This window comes from Equus asinus, chromosome 16 (assembly GCF_041296235.1).
Source record: "Equus asinus isolate D_3611 breed Donkey chromosome 16, EquAss-T2T_v2, whole genome shotgun sequence".
In the NCBI taxonomy this organism is placed as follows: domain Eukaryota; kingdom Metazoa; phylum Chordata; class Mammalia; order Perissodactyla; family Equidae; genus Equus; species Equus asinus.
Window position 1 is genome coordinate 26,902,297 of NC_091805.1, and position 23,337 is coordinate 26,925,633.

Consider the following 23,337-nt stretch of genomic DNA (forward strand, 5'->3'; position numbering starts at 1 on the left):
ACAATTAGAGCTGAAACGGGCTCTAGAGATTGCTAGTCTTCCTACCAGGAATCCTTTTCTTTTTACTTCTGAACTCTACTTGCTATGTAGTATGTCTTCCATTAAAAAAAATGTTCATAGATAACCATTAACGAAATTTACTCAATAAGGGACAACTAGTATACACAGACTTGGTATATTTTCAGTCAAAAGTTAATAAATTTGATGTTGTAGTCTCTTTATAGAGAAATACACAATTTCTATTATTTCTATTATTATCTTTTGAAAAATGAAAATAACTTACAAATACTTTTTTCTGATCTAGCAATCCAAGGATCAGGATACCTTTGGTTGAGAATGATCCATCTAGTCCAATTTCCTAATTTCTCATATAAGGTATGTGAATAAAGCAACTTTCTAAGCATAAATAACTGAACTCAAATGAAACACAACCTCAAGTGGACTATTTCCACCAGTGATAAAAATAAGAAATGCTTCACACTATAGACATTATAATTTTCTTTAAATCTTTTTTTATTTAGAGATTTTTCTGGTAAGGAGATATACCATAGGAAAGCAATTTCACTGGCAGTGAGGTATGTATATACTCTACCAAAATACTCCTTATTTTAACTGTTTTTAACTTTATTTACATACGAAGAAAAGTATCAATGCATATCCTTGTTTCAACTATAGCATTAGCCATACTACATGAAATAAAATGAAATGGTGCTTGCATACAAAAACTGTTATTTGTAAAGGAATCTGATTTCAGATTAAAAGAAGTAATTTGTTTTTGGAAAGAGTTTAAAAGAAGAATCACAATTCATCATGACCAAGACATCTGCACCATATATTTTCCATTCCTCACAGCACATTTATTTCAGTAATTCTGTTATGTCGGTTCTTAGCATGAGCATAGTGTTACACGATTTTCGTACATATAATCACATCCAAAACAAGTTCTAAAATTTAAATTGTAAACATTCTCATCATATGTAGAAATATTTCAATTGGTGTATTAAGTTTTGCTAACTCATCAAATTTGGAAGAGAATATAAATGAGAAAGCCTATTCTAAATTGTGTAGTGAGCACTGTTTATTAATTACATTTCTACAATGTTAAATAAAGTAAGAGGCAAACCTGTCCTGTAAGCATGTCAAATTTTAGGTAAAACATTAAAAAGAAACAAATCTGTTAACAAAAGGATGTCTTGCAATAAAGAACATTAGATTTTTTAAATCTATTATGATACAAAAATGTAAAGGGTAAATAGCATCTTTGTTGACAAAGTAGGAGGTAGCATGGATGCACCACTTTATTGTCTGAGAAATGCAACTGGAGTAAAGAATATTTCCTTACCACAAATAATTTCCAGGACTATGTACATATTTCTTTTAGAAATACTTGTTTAAACAAATCTCCCTCCACTTTTTAGTATAAAAAAAACCGTTCCATGTGATTTTAAAAAAACACTTACACATCTAGATAGAATAGTACTCTGCCCTATTTGAGTGAACAGTCTCAAAACTATGAAGTACATGATATTTAATGCCCTAAGTTGAGTAAATTTAGTTAGCAGTTCATGGTATTATACAAAACACTAAATACATACAAACAAAATATAATATCTTATTTTTCAATGCAAGTCTTGTGGGGAATAAACAGAACCTTGATTCTGGTAACACTGCAGAAAACATAATTTTCCAGTAAGTCTGTCTTTAAGTATCCATGTGCAACAGTTTATTAATGACTGCTTACATGTACTGATCTTTTATTGAGTGAACACAGTTAACTGACAAAACTTAGTAAACCTTAAAAACACATCTTCCACCCTATATAAAATATATGGACTACTTACTGTTTGAAGTACTCAATTTGCTCTGATGTCACTGTAATTCACTGTTCCCCATTTTCCTGCTTTAGTATTTATAAACGGATAATTTAATGTGGTTTTAAAAAAAAGACAAAGAATTTCAAATTTACATCCAATTCAAACTTGCTATTTAAAAAGTTTCCTTGTTCTATGAAGCTGCTTCTGCCATTAGTAGAGAAAATGAAGTTTCTGTAATGGAGGCAGGCTTTTTAAGTAGTGACGTGACTTCCACCATGCCAGCTCCAGTCCGTGGAAGATTAGCGTTTACAATGTGTCGTTGTAAGTGCTTAATCCAGTCTTCCTGAACAGACAATGGTCCACGAAAGACTAGGCCACAAAACCTACAGAAGAAGTTGATAACAGTTCTCTTAACATGACCAATTCCCTTTATTTAAAACCAATTCACATAACATTCATAAGCATAAGAAACAAATCTTACCATATATTGGAGATAGTAATTGACCAGAGATTCTAAACACATATAAAGTCAAAATGATTTAACACAATATCAAAACTGCCAACTTACATGTTTAACAGCTATACTAACTCCACTAATATTTGTAGAAGTGGGAACATTATTATTAAGTTCAAATTAATTAAAAGACCTTAACACCTACACATCTTAAAACATTTAAAACAACTATAATTCCATATGTACCATTCTTTTCAAAGACCTTCCCCAATTGAGAATTCTTTAAACTGCATGAGGGTAAGCATGAAGGAGGTGTGAATGAATTTCTATAGCTACACTTAGAAGTATAAGTGGAGAGAAAATGTGTTCCCAATAAGCAGGAACTCAAGACAATTAAAAAAAACACCCAAACTAAATAAAATTAAACTAAACAAAGCAAACAAATAAAACAAAACTTCATTCATCAGTTGTTGAAGTACAGCATATTATGAGCTGAATGAGATTTTATTAAGTCTGTCTCCAAAAGTTCACTTATAACTTGATTGTTGAGAACGCACCTTCTGCCACAAATTAAAAATCCCAAATAAAATAGCTAATATAAGTCAAAGCAAAATCTGAAGAAATTGCGCAGATTTGGCAATACACACATATACCTGCATCGGAGAATGTAAACCTCGTCAGCACCATGAGGTAATGTTAGCATTTTCTTCTTGCTTCCAGATCTTGACCTTGATTTCTTTTGCTTACAATCTAAGGCTAAAAAAGGGAAGAGAAATAAAACATTTCTTATATATTCCAAAATATACATATACACATATATTTCTAGAGAGGTCAGACCATCTAAATCAAGTTAGAAAAAGTCTGCATTTATTTGTATTCCCTGAAGCATGCACTAACTTGCAGCTGGTTCTCTAACAGCAGTAATATTGTCTGCACACTTTCTTCCTACACTGCTTTTCCAAATAATGCTTTACCATACCAAACTAGAACCGAGAAAATAGAACTAAATAACCTGAAATTACTACATTGGTCAATTGTTACAATAATGATCATCTTTTCTCTTATGATCATACATACATTATTTTAACAACTGGTTAAATCTTCCTTATTTCCAGGAAAATTATAATCTTTTCTTTAGATCATTAAATTAAGTTTGCATTTGATTACTACTCCATTAAGTAGGCCTCACATACTTTGAAAATCTAGTAAAGGAACATCAACAATGTAATAAGACCTTCAATGAAGAACCAATTCACTTGGAATTCTATAATAATAAATAGTTCCTAAACTATATACTGGCCGTCGATTTGAAAGGGCAACAAAAGCTCAACTTTCATTTTTTAATTCAACCTGTAATGCATATACAACCATATGTTTTATTTTACTGGAAAATGAATATAAATCCAGATTACCTCAAAGAAGTTTACAAATGAATCAGAAGTTTAATGCTAACTATTCTTTACAGTTTTTTTTTCGTTTTACATTTTTTTCTATAGCTTATTTTTAAAATGTGATTAAAAACGGGGGAGAAAAAGATTTTTATATTAAAGTGAACCAAGATTTTAGTGATAACTGTTCTTGAAATTTCTCCACTACTTTGCTTTTCCTTCAATCATTTATTCCAAAAAATCTAATTTAATAAAGAAAAAAAGATATTTTTTATAGGTAGGAATAGACAGGACATAACATTTTATTGGTGTTTGAACACAACCACACCATTCCTCTGGTCAAAGGGATGACAGTATTCCAGGGTGCTGCTGGTCAATTAGCAGGAAGAAAACGTAAGAGTTTATCTCTAGGGGTTCAAAGGGGAGGGAAGTAAATGTAACAGAAGAGTTACCCAAATTGGCTTTTCTTCTGATAACCTGTCATGTGAAATCTCCTGGAAAAGTTGTAGGTAAGAGAGAATAGGAACTGGCTATTCAATGATTCTGTGAAATGAAGTTGCTCAAAGTCCAGATTCCAAAAGAACAGATGCTCCTATTACAAAACCAGTAAACATAGTTCCTTATCATAGACAAGTGACAATGCTAACGGAAACGTCATATAGAAAACTAAAAACCATGAGAAGCCTAAATCTCATTCACGCTCCTGGTCTCCACTTGCTGTCACCTTCCTCTTCAAAAATAAAATCTAAGGCCCATGGTCTTTCTCTGCTCATCTGCAGAAAAAGCATCTAATAAGTAAAGAACTACAGGAAGTCAAGTTAAGTATTAAAGAATGGCTAATTCCAAGCTAAACAACCAAAATTTGGAACAGAAAAATCTTCTAAGGTTCTCATTAGTTATGTCAGTCAAGAGCCTGGTACATAGCAGGAACTCAACAAATACTTCTGGAGTAAAAAATAAAGGAAAACCCAGTAATTTAACCTTTCACATTTAGGCAGCATATGAATGGAAATTTGTTCTACCTCTATGTAATATAGATAACATTCCTGTAGAACACTTCAGCATCATTTGTTTAAATTAATATGTTGCTAGCAGTCACACAAATTCTTCACTGATCAGTCTAGCTTATATGTAGAATCTAAGTTCTTCACAATCAGTAGGAAGAGTGAGGTATCACGTACTTTGTAACCAGCACCTTCTTTTTCCTAGTTACTTTCGTGAGCAATTTAAATTTAAGTGGATTTTAAAGCAATTCATACAGTAAAAGTAAAGAGTTTAGGGAACTCAAAAAGTGCTACTAGATGTCAGCTACTCTTCCCCTATCTGTAGTATGAACCACACATAATCCCTCTCTCTGTTATGGGGAAGAGCAAGCATTTGGTATATCATGAGATTACAGGCAGAATCTTACTTTGATGAAATTGCTAGTTGTCAAAATTGCTATACTATATTCAAATTTCTTTAAAAATGTAAATAAATTATTGTACAATACTAATACAATTCATTATAACAATCATTTAAAAATTTGTTCACAGAATGCTAATGTTCGGTGTGCAAAGCAAATTGAGGGAGAAGGGAGGAAGGTGATGGGGTATGGAAAAGAATGTTTTATCAGTTACAAAGCATTTAAGTTACAATCAGATGCTGCAATACTTTAAAAATGTGGAACTGGACATTTACTATCACATGCAGAAACGTTTTTTACTTTAATAGAGAAAAAATAATTCTTCTGACTTTTGATGTTATATGGACTCTAGAAACTGAAGTTTAGGCTATTTTATGAATGATCAGATCTAAATTTTAAATAAGAATGCATGGTTTCTGTATTAATTAATATTTGAAGGTATTGCAACTTTGGAAAGTAGGACAACTCTGCCAGCATATGATTGAGAATCTCCAGTATCCAAGGTTCCAAATAAGTTTAGAGAACCACACACATTGGGAATCCTGGAAAACTTCTCCATAAAGTAAGTACTGGAAAAACCTGAGACCTCTAGTAATCATATCTAAATGCCTCAGTGTCTTAATATCTCCATGATCACTTTTAAATTTCTTATCCCCCGAAATGTCACGTATGTATTTTAAAACGTAAAACATGAATACATCCTACAAGAAGTTTTTTCTAATACCAAAATTCAACTTTCACCCCTGCAATATTGCCCAAATAGTCTAGAAATAGCTGTAAAAAAAAATGAGCATTTAATATATTATTAATATGCACAAAAAGGGGACATCTATATAGGATTGTCTACACAAAAAAGGTAATTTACACAAAATGTTCCACTAAGTGAAAAATATGATGTACAATCACATCTATTACACAAATGTTTTAATTTAACAGATTTTATTATATCTAGAGGGAAAAGCAGTTTTATTCTGGACTGTACCAGGAGTCACTAGAACATTAAAAACAGAACATTACTAACACATTCAGTTTAGTATAATGGGGCTCATCAATATTTGTGATAAATAACCAAAAGTTTAACAAAGCTGTTTATATTAATAATCTGCCAAATAGATAACTAAATATAACATCTTTCTTTGTGATAGAATTTTATTTGCACTTATTTGTCAATGTCAAAAAACAAAACAAATGCACACCTTTTTTCTCTTCCAAACTATTTTAAATCTAACATTGTTTCTATATTTGAAATTTTAAAACATACTAGATTTATTTTATAAATTGTTAGTTTTCTTCTCCTTGACTATAACTGCTTCTTTAGAAAGGAACAAACCCAGTCACTCAAACCTTCCTACTCAGGGTGGCAGAAAATGTTTAAGTGATAGTATTCACCAGAAGACTGTAAAAAAAAGTTTGCAGTTATCTAATTTATAAAGGATCTGAACTGCTACTGGGAATATTGTTATTCTACTTGCAAGAAGAATGAATTGAGCTGTAAGGTCATACAGAAAAAGTTTTAGAATATACCCTCCAGTCAAACAGTTGTTTTGCTCAAATAGGAATGAGAGAGAAATACATTGATAAGCCCTCAAAAAGAATACCACACTGCTAATCTATGAATACAACAATAACGACATAGACATGTCTAAAGCACTAAACCAGATCAGTGAAAAAGCAAATCAATAAATACAAGAGACACAAATTCAAGTCTGTTTTCTGAGACATTATGTAATTTTATACATAGAAGTAAAAGGATTTACTTTAGGCTCTAACATTATTAAATAAATCCTTTTGCCCTTTCCACCTCTCTGCCCATTATATACAGTAATTACTTCAATGAATTTCATTTTCTTTTTAATTCACTACACAATTGACTTCAAAGAATAAGAATTTATTTCTTAAAAACATCTGAAGCTTCTGTTGTAAAGAAGCACATCATAACTAAATTAACATTCACCACTAAAATATTTTTATTTGCAACCATTGTCCTCTTCCCATTTAGTTAAAAGCCCTGTTTCATCTGTTTCCTTTCTAACTGGTTGTTGACATCTCCAGGGTAAAGCAAAACTTAATATAATGGCCAGATTATATATATCTAAAATAAGAGGCACGATATAGCCCTACCAGGGGGAAGAAAATTTCTTTTTTACCTAGTTGCCCTGTATAATGTGAGTAGGCAAGAGTAGCTATGAACTCTTTCAGGAAGACAGAAGGGATAAAAATGACATAAATAGGTAAGCCATCATTCCACCACCATTAACAAGCTGGTGGTGAAGATGGTAGTGGCAGTGGTGAAGTGAGGAAGAGGATGCATATGTTCCGAGGGGTACACAAGTGTGAGATGAATAAATAAACTCAATTCTAGTTGCTGCCATTAATCCTTCAAGGTTCATAAGCCCCAAGCATACAAAAGACTGCAAATAGCATTTTCTTTCCCTCAGCCCCAACTGAAAAAGAAGCATGGCTTTATTGGGGGGAGAAGAAACACGTTAGCTTGTACAAAATAGGGATGGGGGAAGGGGAAGTCATCTGTTGAGAAGCCAAATTCTTATTTCTTCAGTGTACACTTTTCTTTTTGCATAAAGTGCCTACAAGACAGACTTCATGGGTGCACGTGCACTTGAATAGGGTCCCACACTTGGTTTAATGCTCTGCTGTCACAGTCTTGAAATTGTTAGTAATTTTTGAACATGCTCTACATTTTCATTTTGCACTGAGCCCTGCAAACTACATAGCCAGTTCTGGGTCCTCAGTACCTACCACCCTAAATGAAAAGGTAGCCCCCAGTTCCACCTCTTAATCTCTTGGCCCATAAAAAAAATAGCTATTAAGAGAAAAACTGTTAAATCCTACTACTCTCTGCAGACCATTAAAATTGGAAAAGACTTTCCCACTCCCAATACCAATTCTTTTGTTCCTAGTTACACACTGCCATAATCAAACCAGTCATTATTCCCAAAACATACATATAAAGCAGTTCAAGTGGTTTATTGTTATGAAAAGCAACGTTCCCTTTCCAATTAGAATTAAGCATACAGACAGATACACTATTAACAACCTCAAAAGTATACTTTCACCATCATTTTCCCTTGATATTTGCACTCTAAACCTGGATATTTCTTTCAGGACCCTAAATTTCTTCCATCAATTTTTAGTTTCCATTCTCAATAACTAAAACACAATAACTAACCCAGAATCACAGAGCAATCACAACAAAGTTAATTAGATCCTGCACGACATAACATTTTACCTGGAAGAGGATGAAATGCAAAAAAAACTGAAAAAGCAGATTTCTTTTGTTTTAAGTATGAGGTTTGTGGCTTAACAACATTAGTTTATAAGAGACAGGTAGCTTGAGTTTGCCTTATAAAGTAGGAGGTTGTATTAAGGGTAGCAACAGCCTTACATGCTTGGTTCAGAGAAAGAGTTAAAGCAAATGAAGGTAGCTTTTTAAACTTGGGTCTACTTGGGAGAAGAAATAGTACATTCAATTTGTAGAAGCCTCTGCTATTTCAAAGTAGAGATGATTAGTAAAAGAGTAGTTTGAGCCAAGTATTTTCAAGATGTGAAGGGAAAAGCTAAACATAAATATGATACCTTATTCACACATTTTTATAAACAGAAATTGGAGGCAGTTAGTTTTTCCAGCTTGCCAAAAGCTGAAAGCTAACAACACCCTAGCTACAAGTTGCTTACTGGTCAGTTAAGAGTTAACAGGATAGCAAATGTATTATTTCTCTGTGGTAACAGGTAAAAAAACCCCAATTTCTCCTTAAGGACTTGCATGCTGTTTTATTAAGCAAAATAGGCACTTATCAGTATCAACCACTTTTCCAAGACACATCTAAAATTGGAATAAACATTAAAATACATAATGACAAATCTGCTTTATGTCACTTTTGTTTAGAATTATCTGAATATAATCACACTCCCTGCCCTCTAAAAGTCTCAGTATTTCCAAAACATTTCATATTTAGCAAGAGTAATTGAATAATTGTTCCTGATTACAAAATTAGTTAAGAAAGGGAACCACCTTACTTTAAAATTTACATTAAATTATCTGTAATATAATCATGTTCAACTTTAAATTAGATGGGGTTCACAATAATTATAATAGTAAATCTAAATGTCACAAATTCATGATCCCAATAGATCTGATTTGGTGCCACAATTAAATATATATTGTAAACACTGGGTAGCAAGAATTAACCTTATTCCTCAAAATCCAGACACAACACAGAAATAGTACATCCTACTCTTCCTCTTAGATAAATGAGGGACCACCAGTCTCCAACAAGCCATCCTCTTGCCATAACCTCCAAAAGAGAAAGTCTATGTAGTATTTTATTACTTCCATAAAGTTACTTAAAACAGATTACCTACATTTTCGCTCTGGCCAGGAACATGCCTTGTTACAATAAGGTCTAACTATATCTTAATCCAGATTATAAACAGCATTCAAAAAATGTTAGACTAGAAATCACAGCAAACACAACACTACAACTAAGGATATAAATATATTAGACACGTTAAAAAATCCAAACATATGAAAATCCAATTAAGTCAATTGTTTAAAAAATCAAAACAAGATACAAAAAGCAAGACTCAGAAAACTAGTAAGTAATAGAACCCCAAGAATGCGCGAGGACTAGTTAAGATTTTTTTGAAAAACAAGCTGTTGGCCAAAAAAGATTATCAACCAAACAGAATTCCTAAATTTTATAACCAATAACCAGCAAAAGCAGGCATCATTAAATGTAAATATTTTATGCTACAATGGTCCTCTTAGGCTCCATTCTCCAAAAACAAACTTACTGATTCAATAAGTGTGGTTATTTGCTTTCTTATAGTGGATAGCTGGATGATAAGGTGCTGGTAGATAAATGACAGCCAGAGAAGTAATGAGGCCTACCCTTCTCTTACCAGATACCATGGTAGCAGATTCATTAACTATACTGGTATAACCATTCTCAGTGACAAGATTTAAAACCTTGAGCCATTTCTGTCTCTTTCCTCTTATTCTTCTACCTCTAACTAATCTGCAAATTCTTACTTTACTTTCATAATACTATCTGTACATCTGCTCTATTGTCATTGTCCTGGTTCAGGGCTCCTAAAATGATCTTACCTACTACAATCTTTCCACCTCCCCACCAAATCTGTTAACTTTTCTTTAAAAGGCAGTTTTAAAAACTTTACTCAAATTCTTTAAAAAAACATCCTTCCTGGCTCCTCACTACGAAATTAATTTCAACATAACAAATTAGCACTCTAGCATTCTATGTCCTTACCTATCCACCTCTATTCCCTATCTCCTATTTCTTACTATTTTCAATGAACTTCCCACATTGTCCCAGGTTGCTTCCCCCAAGTATACTCCTTCCCCACTCCTGACCCCCATTTCCATTTCAATTAGCTTTCCTTCAGGGTCCAAATCAAATGTTACTTCCAAAAGCTTTGCTGAGTCCTGGTCTAGCAGAAAGTATCTTCTTCCTCTGAAATTCCACAATACTTCATGCACATCTCTCCAATGGCACCTAAAATTCATCTTGTATTAGTTATATATATATATATATATATATATATATATATGTGCTTCCACTATATTGTAAGATCTGATTTATCTCTAGTATTTAGCATAATGCATAAAACACAGTAGGAGCTGAAAAAAATGCTTGTTGAATTAGTGAATAAATCAGCCAATCACTTTTTCAGTACTGTGGGCAAATAGCCCAATTCTTGATGGCATGACAAAACAATCAGTATCTAAATGATTAAATTATATTCAGTCTACTGTTTAACAAGGCAGAAATGAGACCAACATTTTAGAAATATTACCATCAAAATGGTCAGGATAAAATCAAGGTTGACAATCGTCTTCGATTACCTGGAAAATTTACTCAACTGGAACATTCATTACTTTGCTAATCCTGAATAAATGATTTATTACTGTACAGATAAATATATACAGATATACACTTTTAATGAAGAACAGTACTACAGAGATAAGTTATAGCCAAGAAAACAGAGAAATCCATCTTTCATTGTATCAGGGCTATCTTTTTAAGATACAAGTTTGACCATGTCATTCCCTTATTTTAAAAATCCTTCAATGACTTCCTAAATTTTTAGCAAGCATTCAAAGCATTAAACCCATCTTTCTAACATTACCATCTTCCCAAACATCTATAACTGAATCTCCCAGCACCTCTTGAACTCTAAATTTCAACCCTTTGTGCCCACACTATGTTCTTTTCTCTACCTGGAATGTCTACGTCATCTCTTCTTCCTAAAACTACTCATCCTTCAAGTTCATGGTCTAGATGAAACGTTCTAAAGCTTTCCGTAACAGTACACTTATCCTTATCCCACTGCATCATGATTATGTTTATGCAGCTGCAGTGCAGGGTCTTTCTAGCCTCAGAGCTAGCACAGTCCAGGCACAATAGAATAACTAAAACTTTCATTGAATGAATGAAAATTTCCTTTGACTACTGGTTTCATTTTTCTCTGTCATTTTAAACATAATGAGAAACATACCAGTATGAACTATTTTTATCTTTTTTCTTCCTTTTTGAGGTTCTATTTACCAATGAGACAAACAGTAAAGGCAGCAGGACAAAAGGAACCAACTTACTTCCCAGCTCCCCTTGAAAGGAGGCCTAGACTAAAATAAACACCTCGAACTCCTTCAGCACTTAGAACAAATACACCACTTATTTGTATACTATCTTGCACAGTTCTCTAATTTTGATAGTTTTGTATGTGTTACCAATAATGCTTTCCTAAGTTCTTTGGTGACAGGCACATGTCTCATACTTCTCATGTATCCCCCATACAGCCAAGTCTCGAGGAATTATCAAGGTATTTGCTTTAACTAGCTAGTTTTCTCCATTAGAGTTTAATTATAATAATAAGATAATTTTCTACTTGTATTCTTTCAGGCTGAATGAATCACTACAAAAGCATACAATTTCTTGAAGATGTAATGTTATAATACATTTAAAAAGACACTGCAGAGACACTCATGAAAGAACAAGTATTAATGCACCTTCAGAAGCTTTCGCAATACTATTCTTTTCCTCTTTCCATCACAGAGGAAAGTGTTCCTATAGCACTTTCCACAATGTAAGAAAAACTTTTCTGGTGGCTTATATATCTACTCAACACACGGCACTGTGTTATATGTTCATTAGTACTTATTGTTACAGGCCTCTACTGCCAATTATATCATTATAGCTTAAAACAGGCAAAAGATCTGTTAAGTAATATGCAGTGGATAGTGTGAAAAATCAAACACTGACTTTCCTAAAAAAGAATATAGATATGTTGCACTAGTGGTATTGACTGAAAGGGTGTAGTACCAATTCTTAAGCCATTTTTTTCTCATGGGAAAAGTCATTTTTTAATTGTGATGGTGAGTCTGTTGTAGAATAGCAACAATCATGCTTTACTTCTAGAATGCTATCATGAAAGTGTTCTGAAAATAACGAAATGAAGACCTTCCCTGAATACATTTGCACATAAAATATTTTTCTTGTATTATTTTAAATAACTAGAAATTTCCAATTTACTTTAATTACCGAAGATCAACATTTGATTAAAAAACACTATCTACAGATAAACATTTGAAAACAATGAGTAAAGAAAACTCATTTGCTGCCACACAAGTATTATGATTTCCAAAATATAACTATTGTCAATTCCAGTCAGTACCAGTCCCTAAGAGGGAGAGTCACTTAAGGAGAGTGTCTGCAATCTGTGGGTAGTAACTTCTTACAGGGTGGTAAATCAGTTTACTGGGTCACGACCAGCATTAATTTTTAATGAAAAAGAATAAAATAAAAAACATCAGAGTGCATCACACTCAATTCAGGTGAGTGAATGAGTGAACAAGTGAGTATGTCTAAGAATGCGAGTTTGCATATGGGGTCAAGATATAAAACAGAGTTCCAATCAAAATGTTGAACACCAATGTTATTTTTTCTTCTTTTCAAGAGATAACAGATTGCTATGTATCACAGGGAAGCATTGTGCAAAACACACATTCATCTTACTGATGTATTTCCTTTTACAACATTCTCTACCCAGACTTTAATTATTTCCATTTCTTCAACTGTTGAAATTCATTCTTTGACCTCAGAATATTGTTTTTTGGTTCCTGGTTGCAGATTAAGTTAATAGACTACACTTTGCCTTACATAATTTTAAATATTTTAGAAATTTTAATAGCAGAGTAACCATATAATTTATCGTCCAATCTAGGACACTTCTGAAAGAGACACTACTACTTGGTTGGGACAACAGGGTTAAACCAGTCTGCATGGTCACTTCATTAACTAACTTAGTACTACTGTGTTCTTAATATTGCCAGTATAAAAAAGACATCATTTAATTAAAATATTATTAAAGCATTTAATATGAACTATGTGATTCTGATTTTTAATGAAAATTACATAATGTTTTTATTAGACTGCATAAAGAATTAACCAGGAAAAAATGGGTATAAACATATAAAACATTAATCTAAAGAGAACAAAACCTGAAAAAGAAGTCTACCAATAGTTCAGTCTATATTAATTGGAATAAATTCCTGAATAAGAAGTATGCCTTGAATTTACAATATAGGACATAAAGTAAACCCTTCCGCACTAGTCTCTTTAGATAAAAATCCATTAAAAAAAAAGTAAAACATCTTTGTAAATGATTATCCACAAGTGAAGGCACATGGAAATTATTAAACAATTTATTTGAACTTGCCCAACAGATGATAAACTGGGTCAGTTCTGGGCAAAATTTTAATCTGTGAAGTTTATTCTTTTTTGACAATTTAACTTTGTCCCAAGTATGGCTACCTCTTCCATGTCATTATTCCAAAGTTTTCCTACTTCATCATTTCCTTTTACTAAAATTAGGAAGAATTTTTTATTTTAATTTACATTTGTGACCATATAAATTAGTTTTGATATTAACAGTTCTGGCATTTTAGGAACTTCTAACTCAAAAAAAAAAAAAAAAAGATTTCTTAGGACTCCTGATTCCCAGTTCTGTGTTCCTTCTACTTTGTTTTTATTTTGGCATCTCCCTTTCTTGGTTTTCCACCAGAGGAAGGGTCCCTGGATGATAACTTCTAAGGGATACGCAAAGCCTATATATAGAAAAATTCTTATCTGTGGATGAGTAAGTGCATGTTTTTGGGACAGAGCCTATAGCAATGACCCAAAAAAGATTAAGAACTATCATGTTTGAACTTTTGAGTCATCAGTAAATAACTATTTGGGGAAGCAGGGGGGCATCCTTTTCAGTCTATTCAGGCTAACAAAAAAATCTCTCCCCTTCGAAAGGCCACCAGTTCCCACAGAAAAGGCCTGGAGCTGGTGGCTTATAAGAAGACTTAGAAGTTATTCTATCACAGGTCACTAGGCAGGCCTTCAGCATTTAGTCTAGGGATATCTAAGTTTTTTCTTCAAGATTAGGTAGTCCACATAACTAAAAATCTACATGAATGAGGACTGCCTGAACTGGGAACACAGAAACTAGACATTCTTCTGGCGGCTTTAGTCCTACCTCTTTTCCCTTACATTGTTCCACTTTTGTGATACATTTGGATTAAGGTAAGGTCTTTTAAAAATGATTTTGCATTTTATTCATCAAAATAGCATCTACATGTTCTTGAAAAATAATGCTTATTACTCATATGAATTGTTGAAGCCCTTATAATAACCCAGTGGAACCCTCCAGGACCAGAGGTTGGGACCACTGCTTTATACCAGTGAAACTGATATGGGAGAAGAGAAGAGGCATGTAGAGTTTCTAAATATAACATAAAATTCTCATTTTGAAAACAAAAAACATTAATAAAGCTGATTAAAAAAAACTTCCTAGTTGGCATGAAAAAGCAGCAAAGACATCTTCTCTGTCATTCCACTGGTCAAGAAGATTTTAAAAAGCAGGGAAAAGTTTCAGCATTTCCAAGAAAAGGGAGCATGAGTTTTTTATTTTTCTTAAACGGGTATGGGCTATGGAAAGCACCACCCTAGACATTCTTCAGCTTTTCATTTCCCTTCCCTTTGCCCTAGAACTATCAAATACACACTTTATATTTTCCTACACTTCCGATATTTTGATCAGTATTTAATGATATTTTAAAAATAATATCTTTTTTCTTATATCCAAATAAATGTATCCCCATTCATCCTATATACTTTTCTCTCTAATAATGAAATTTTTTAAAATAATAAAGTGTTCATTAGAATGCACCCTAGGTCAATGGAGGGTTACTATCAGCTATTTTAAAACAATTAATCCTATGTTTTGAAGGATTTTCAGATAAGGTAAAAGCCATTTTTTAATGGACTGCAAAATCTGTACCAGAGAGATATACCTCACCGAGCATTTGCATAATCTGCCTGAACTGCCAAAATGGAACACTGTCATCTCTTCCAAGCCTAACCATTTTCTTGGGTCTCTGCTCTAATTAGATTCTTATTTATTCAGTCTTCACCAGAAAGTTCCTCACCTTAAACCCAACTCCATTTTAGGATTTTCAATTGCTTTCATTCTGTATGTTGTAGATAACAGTGATTAAAAACAAAGGTCTAGGGTAAAACAGCCTTGATTTGAATTTCAACTTTGCCATAATTAATAATTACATGAGTTTCGGCAACGTGCTTAAGTTCTCTAAGCCCTAGTTTCCTGTGAAATTGAGAGAATTATAGTACCTACAATGCATATGGTAGTAGTGAAGATGAAATGTTATGCACGTAAGCTGAATAGCATAATGCCTGACACTTATTAAGTTCAGTAAAAGTTAGTGGCTAAGAGAACAATAACGATGATTTTCTGTTCCTGCAGTCTCTTACTATCACTGCCTTCCTGACTCTAATGTCTGCAATCACCTTCCAAGCCTGATGAAGGTAGGAGTAATATCATAAAAACTAAAACCTTACTGTAGGAGGACTAACCCAGTAAAGTAAAACTCACTCTATTCCTCTCCTTTTAATATAAATGGTCAGCAGTCATCCCTGGTCATTTGTATATCAAGTCAAAGGATAAAGCAAAGAAAGACATTAGCATAAATACAAGTGTTTTTTTGGTAGCAAGAACATATTAGATGTGAGCCATAGGAAGACATGAGAAAGAACAAAAAAGTTGGGAAAACAACAATTAGAAGGAAGCAGAAGGCAGTGATCTAAAAGAGCAAGAGAAATAAAAAGACTCGATGGAAAATTTTAGGCAAAAGGATTTATATAGATCTATTTAGAAAAGAGGGTATATTTTAAGATGTGAGAGAAATGGGATTTGCCAAAGCAGGGTATTCTGAAAGGTTACAAACGAAAAGAGCAAGGCATTTTGTAGGGTAAGAAGCAGTATTACATATGAGTAAGCTAATAAAATTTTCAGACTAGCAGTATGAAGAGGCATCTGCAAGGTTGGGCTAACCAACCAAAAATAACACAGAAATGTGCATGTTAACATTTATGGGCGTAGCTGTATTTATTAATCCTAAAAATAGTTTATAGGGACATTAAAAGAAAAAATCTATTCAGTTTCAACATGGGCCATTATTAACTCTTGCCCCTTTAAAGATCTGATCTATAGACTAATGAAAACTCATTAGTTTGCTTAGTTTTCTAATCAAGCTACATATTTGAAATTTCACAATAATTTCCTTTTCTAATAAAGTATATCCCCACGCTGGAATTTTTTTTTTTTTACCAAAGAGAGGTGTCTTACTGGAATCTACTAACAAAAATAAATTTAAAAATGAAAAATAGTATAATTTAAAAATCAACGGGAACAATGTAGACTCAAAAGTTCTACACCTCTACTGAGTTATTTTTTATAAGAGCCAAATGAAAAAGAATAACTTGCTTAAAATTATATCTAACAGTTTACAAGTTGCTGAAATTTAATGTGTATTCAGACTCAATTGCTGCTTACCAAAGAAAGCTATAAATATCATCTGAATTAGCACCAGTCTGGTGAGAAAAAAAGTGTATCAAACAGACTTGCTGTGTTATCTGTTCAAACATACCTGTACCAGTCAAAAGTCCAGCACTCTTCTTTCGTGCATAAGCGCGTAAGTGGTTGGACAGGCTAACAGCACTTGTAAACGTCGTATTGCAATGCACACATGTTCTAAGCTTCACAGGCATACCTATCATTCAAAAGAAAACTATAATCCAGTTCTCACTCCAAAAAGTGAAATTTTCTTAGCTAAAAGCGTGAAGAAAAGTACCACAATAAAGATGGTTTAAAAAACGTTCATTGAATTAGCTTAACTTAAAATAAGGAGGGGGAATTGTTAACTATTATTAGTTTGTAGTTAGTATTTAGAGCCAACCCACGCTCTTTGGAAAAATGGAAGAGGAATGTCTTGCACCTCTGAGCTGCTCTGGATTTAACACCTATTATCACTTTCTTGCAGATTTCTGTGTTACGCAGATCATTTCCCTAAACCTAAAATACAATTCTGTGATTTGAATAGCACAGTTCTGTTGAGAAGTTTCAAAGCTTACAACATAACCAATAAAAAGAATTAGAAAGTCTAGTTGACAAAGTGGTAATTAAAGTGTTTTACCCACAAAACAGTAAAAGGCTCAATACTAAATTAGGCTTTCTGATGAAGGCTGGGAGAAAAGGTGGTAAAACACACCACTGAACAGCTGTTAGACACAACATTTTATTCAGGGCATTTTATGTTCATTACTCTGAATGCGCAATCAATAATGAAAGTTAATGATTTGAAGTTTTTTGCTAAAATCTTTGTGCTAAATAAATGATCAACAAGCTAACATCTTCGTCATCACAGGGAAGTAAACAGGTTGAAACAATAACAAACTCCTAACTTCTGACGCAACCCTCACCCCCCCAACACATTTCACTTGGCTTCTTCAACATTATCGTGATAGCCACAAGTACACCTTCCCTCTGAAGTGTACTACACCTTTGTCAACACAGCTAACGTATCTTCCTTATATTTTATCCTTCTGAAAAACTGACTTGGAAAGACTCTCTTCGTACGAAAAGAAAGAGATTAACCAGAAGCCCATACAAGATAAACTGCTTTTCAGACCACTTACAATACAAGGCAATCTTTCCTTAAATCAAAACCGCATTACGAATGTCGTCTGCCCAAAGTAAACAAATCAAGATTACAGTAATTTTATTCATTATTAATCCATTGATCAAATACTTTTCCTTTAGACACATTCAACTCAGGGCTAAAATTATGAGACCACCGAAGTTAATCTTCAACATTCTCAACCTCCAAAGAAACCTATAAAGACGCATAAAATTATTCTAGTCTAAAAGAGTAAACCAGACTTTACAACACCAAATAAAGGTTGGCTACTTTATCTGCCACATCATTTGCCAATACATACAAAATGTTCCTTTGAAAAGGAAAAACTATTGGTGCATAAGCACTGAGCTAGGTCACCTGTTCTGCTCCATTGGAACACTATTGTAAAATCTAAAACCACAAACAAACGTTTTATACTCACAACAGTTCTCCAAAACCAAACTATCCCACAATACAATGAAGAATTGGAGAGGAAGAAGTTTCTTTGGGTTAATCACAACACACAACAGACACCAATCCATTCAGCTTAACAAGTCTGTTTTGTTTTACCTAAGCAGCAGGAAAAGCAACAGCTAAATCTTGAAAATATTATCACTTTGCAGCACTGGCAAAAATAGGACAGAGGCTTGCCTTTTCAGTAATGCTATGCTTTTGAACAACATCAACCTCCCATCCATAGAACCATCCCCCAGCCATAGCAAATTTTATTTTTACAGATCAGCTTTTCGTTTGTTTTTGTTCTCACCTTACATTCTGACCCAAGAAATAAGGCAAAGAGAATTCAGACTGCTGATGATCATCAACTGATGATTTATATAGAAATGACAGTATAACCAATCTCTGCTGCAAAAAAAGCAGCTTAAATAAAGATTCTAAAAAAGTATTTTCTACAAATATTCCATTAAAGTAAGCATAATTAAATTGTGTTTAAATTATACAAGATAGTCATAAATGTCTTCTTACCTGAGTGCATAGTCAAGTCCATTTTTTGTGGGTGATACATCAACGGACCGTCTTCACTTAATGGAAGAACACATTTCTGAACAAATCTCTTTCTTGCAGTTTGATTATGAATCTTTTGAGGAGAAATAGCAGAATTCCTTTCTTCTCCCATCCTTTTATTTTTAAGCAGTTCTATCAGTGTAAGAGACTGATTCTTTTTTCCACTGGGCAGTTCTGGTTTTGTTTCATCATATTCATTTAAGAAATTCAGCCCTTCTTCCTCTGACGCAGATACTGATAAAGCTTCAGTCTTTAGGCCATTACGGTATGCTTCAAGAGGTATAACATTTTGAGATAGAAAGTCATCACTTGATGCAAGTTTTTGAGCTACAAATGGTCTGGGAATAATACGTCGACTGTTCAATGCCTTTAGGATTTTTTCATATTTTTCTTCATTTTGCATCATCTCATTCAGAACACATATTGGAGATTTGTGAGCATCCCATTTGGTCTTTCCAAGTCTTTTCAGGTGGCCTCTAACATGATTTGATAATCCAATTTTAGTATCAAACCAACCACCACAGAGCTGACAAGTATGTTCAGAAGTGGTTTCAGACTTCTCTATAGCTAAAAAAAATTTTTTAAGAGTAATATCAGAATTTTTTGTAAATTGACCATCTTAAAGCCAATTAACTCTGAAATATGAAGTTATGTGATTCTAATAAAGACCAAATTTGAGCAAAACCTTCAAATCCTTTGAATTTGAATATAGACATATTAGCTCAAATTATCTACATGAAAACTTACCTTTTCTAACTCGTTTAACAGGTGTCCCTGTGCCAGTTCTTTTGAAATGTTGCATTTTATCACTTGTAGCTATTTGTTCTGGTGATACAACATGACGGGCTTCATAGCTTAATCCTGCTCTGTGAAGATGTCCCCGGACATGGTTTGACAACCCAACACCTGTTTCAAATGTTGCTGGGCAGTAAGGACACGATTTCTTCTCAAGAGACAAATCAGTCCAATGAAAAACAGAACTATGCTTTGTCAATGAAGTTTCCGCATTTTCTAAATGCTGAGGATCGTGTATCTCATGCAAAAAGTTATTAGTTCCAGCATCTTCATAATATTCAAAATAAAAGCCATCGTTTTGATCATAACTAAGGGTAGCATTTTCCCCAGGCTCTTGGCCTTCTATCTTGCTTTTAAACAGAGGGAATAAGTTTACATGTTCTTGATTAATATCATTATAAGTTTCATCTTCTATAGCCTGTGCAGTATAGTCACCTAGCTCAACATTATCCCAGGAACTTTCATCTTCTGTTTCATAGCTATCTTTCTTTTCAGCAGAATTAAGTTTCTGTAAAACAACAACAGTCATTTTATGCAAGAAATCCGGATAGCTATCCAAATCTTCTCCTCCAACAGTTCTTCCCTTCTTAGATTCCCTAACTACTCTCTTTACAGCTACACGCCTGTGGTCTTTAAAGCTTTCTGGCCTTTTGGTGTCAGAGTTACGAGGGTCTGAAATAAAACTATTGTTGTGAGAATTACTTGATGATGAAAACAGATGTAAAGAATTTAATGAACTACCTTCTTCTTTTTTGAAATGCAGAGGATATGATTCACCTGATTTTTTGATCATCCTGTAGTTTTCATATTTGTGTCTATATAAATAGTTGCTATTTGCCTTGGCATTAGATTTTTCTTTTGCTGCTTGCTGGAAATACTTAGGTTTTTGGTCAATGCTGCTTTTAATCATAACAGTCTTGTGAGGAGAGTTGTTTTGACTGCACACATTTACACCTGACTGGGCAATGCTTTTCCGAGCTTTTTGTATTCTGTGTGGCCGCTTATGGAATTTTGAAAAATTACTTGGTTGTGAGGATGATCCAAATGTTCGCTTTACATCTTGTTTTAAAGCAGAGTTCTTTGGAAATGTGGTTGACTGTTGTTTAACTAATGGTTTAGTGCTATCAATATCTATAGATTCTTCAAGGATGTCACTTTTTCTTTTATCAAGTCCAAGAGGACTACCAAATGAATCAACACATGATGATGAATGCAAGTACTCCACGTGTTTTTTTAAAATACTTCTGGCTGAAGTAGTAAAAGGACACATCTTACATATGTAGGTAGCTGATTTTTTGGATGTTCCTATAACAGAGTCTTTCATGAAAGTCTTTTTTTGCGTTTTTCTCTGGGCTACGTCAGAACTGACAATAGGGCATTTTACCACTGCTCCATGGGCAATGCCTCGATGGCATTCTAGTTCATTTTCTGTCACTGCCATGAAGTTACACTCCTCACAGCAGTAGTACCTTTTATCTTTTTCATGGGTTTTAGCATGCTGCACAAATGTTTTAGGGCAATTGGTACCAAACACACACTGAGGGCACTGTAATCGTGCACTTCTTCCTTCATCCTGAAGTTCTTTCAATTCACGAATTTCCTCCATCAACTTCTGTCTTCTTTCTTGGTGGATAATCATATGCTTTAGAAGTGAGTTACGGTCTCGAAATGTCCGTCCACACTCTCTACAAGCATACGGCCTTGGGACATTAAGATGACGAAAGTGACTATTCCCATCTAAATGATACATCATATGCCTGTGGAGGTGCTTTTTCTCCCTAAAATTCACATTGCACTTTGTACAGGGGTAGAACGATGGCTCTTCGGTGCTGAAAGTAGCAGGTGACTCGGAATCACTTTCTTCACATTTCTTTTTTAAGGTATTTGAAAGAAAAGTGCTAGTATGAACAGGTGAACTGTCTTCTCCACACTTATTTGAGTTATAAATTAGATGTTGAAAAGCATCCACAGATTCCAAGTCTTCATCAGTTGATTCAGGCTTCACTTTTGACAATGCATATTTCTGTGAGTCTATTGCTTGTAGTTCTTCATTCTGTTCCAGAAAGTCTACTTCTAGCATTTTTGACTTATTGGGTATACAATTAGAATCACTAAAGCAATCCTCAGTATAACGAGTTATCTTGCTTACATCCATTTTTCGCTTTCTCTTTTTTTCTAGACCTACTTTAGAGTGAACTGGAGCTTTATCCACTGTGTCTTCATTGGTCATAAGAAACTGAATAAACTCTTTTTGGGGATCCCAGTTTGTATCATTTTCTGACCTAAATTCATCTGTACCTGAGGAAATTCCTGTTAATGTATTGACACAATCATCTTTTACCAATAAATCTTCACTATCCTCACCCACCTCTACTTGATTTATTAAAGTGCTATCTGACTTCATACTATTCCCTACTGAATTCTGAATGTCACAACCAACTGAAGCAGAGGTAGGTAGTTTTTTAATGGAATGAGTTGGATTCTTAGCATGTGCTACATCTGATAACAAAAATAAAACTTGATGTTGACTTGCTTTCTGTGGTGTAGACAGCTGAAGATCAGCTGCTACCTTCAAAGACGAACAAGATTCTGTTGTTGGCTGATCCACAGGCTGTCCAGTGGTTAATGAAACACTGCCTTTATTCATATTGGAAGTCTTAGTTAAAGAGGAGTGTGAAACTGGTCCATTAACAGCAGCTCCTTTAGGCAAGATAAAGTTTTCACTAGAAACAGTAGGAGCACCAGCATGTATAAATAGAGTAGACTGGCCTCCACTTAAGGCTTTTTCAGATTTGTCCTTTGATAGTTCTTCAGGCAGAGTGAACGTATGATTTTTCTGAAATGATGTTTGACAATCTTTTGGTTTATGAACTCCACTCTCTTTGTCTGAGATGAAATTGTTGTCATCTAGGAGTTCTTCTTTAGCACCAGTAATATCGGTGTTTATCTTCAAATCATCCATATTGTTGGCAAGCCCATTTAATACATTTAGTCTAGAAAATGGAAAAAAAAAATTTAGATTTGCATGAAGGAAAAAATACTATTAGAACGTATGGAGAGTTGAAAGTATACATTTTTATTAGCTTAATCCTACTCGTTATATTGAGATTCATTTTAAAAAACTGAAAGACTTTAAAAGTGTCTCAAAGGTGAATTTTTTCTTTGTGCTAGGCAACAACCACCACCCAACACTGCATATATACAAAATGTCTAGGGAACAGCAACATATACACAGACACAAACGATATAAATGAATATGCTACATACTGAAAAAGCAATTTTAAATCTCATATATAAATTGCTAATAAAAAGATTATCTCATTTAAGTAGATTTATTAGAGACAATCACTCCATACGAGAGAACAATGTAAACTGTTAAACATTGCAGAGCAGTA

The 23,337-nt window shown here is 33.6% G+C and overlaps 1 protein-coding gene across 16 annotated transcripts in view; it reads right to left on the bottom strand.

The window, feature by feature from the left end:
* Positions 1-603: 603 nt before the first annotated feature.
* Positions 604-23,337, bottom strand: part of ZNF644 (zinc finger protein 644) — a 118,187-nt gene continuing 95,453 nt past the window's right edge. For 9 of the 16 annotated variants that reach the window (XM_070486809.1, XM_070486810.1, XM_014841858.3 and 6 more), the window contains 5 exons: positions 19,895-22,935; positions 19,109-19,714; positions 17,096-17,218; positions 2,922-3,024; positions 604-2,197 (listed from right to left, as the gene is read on the bottom strand). In XM_070486809.1, coding sequence (XP_070342910.1) covers positions 2,005-2,197; positions 2,922-3,024; positions 17,096-17,218; positions 19,109-19,714; positions 19,895-22,904 — 4,035 coding nt within the window. In that variant the 5' untranslated portion in view covers positions 22,905-22,935 and the 3' untranslated portion in view covers positions 604-2,004. The remainder of the gene's footprint in view (positions 2,198-2,921; positions 3,025-17,095; positions 17,219-19,108; positions 19,715-19,894; positions 22,936-23,337) is intronic. The other 7 variants (XM_014841864.3, XM_070486812.1, XM_044749058.2 and 4 more) reach the window with 2 other exon arrangements.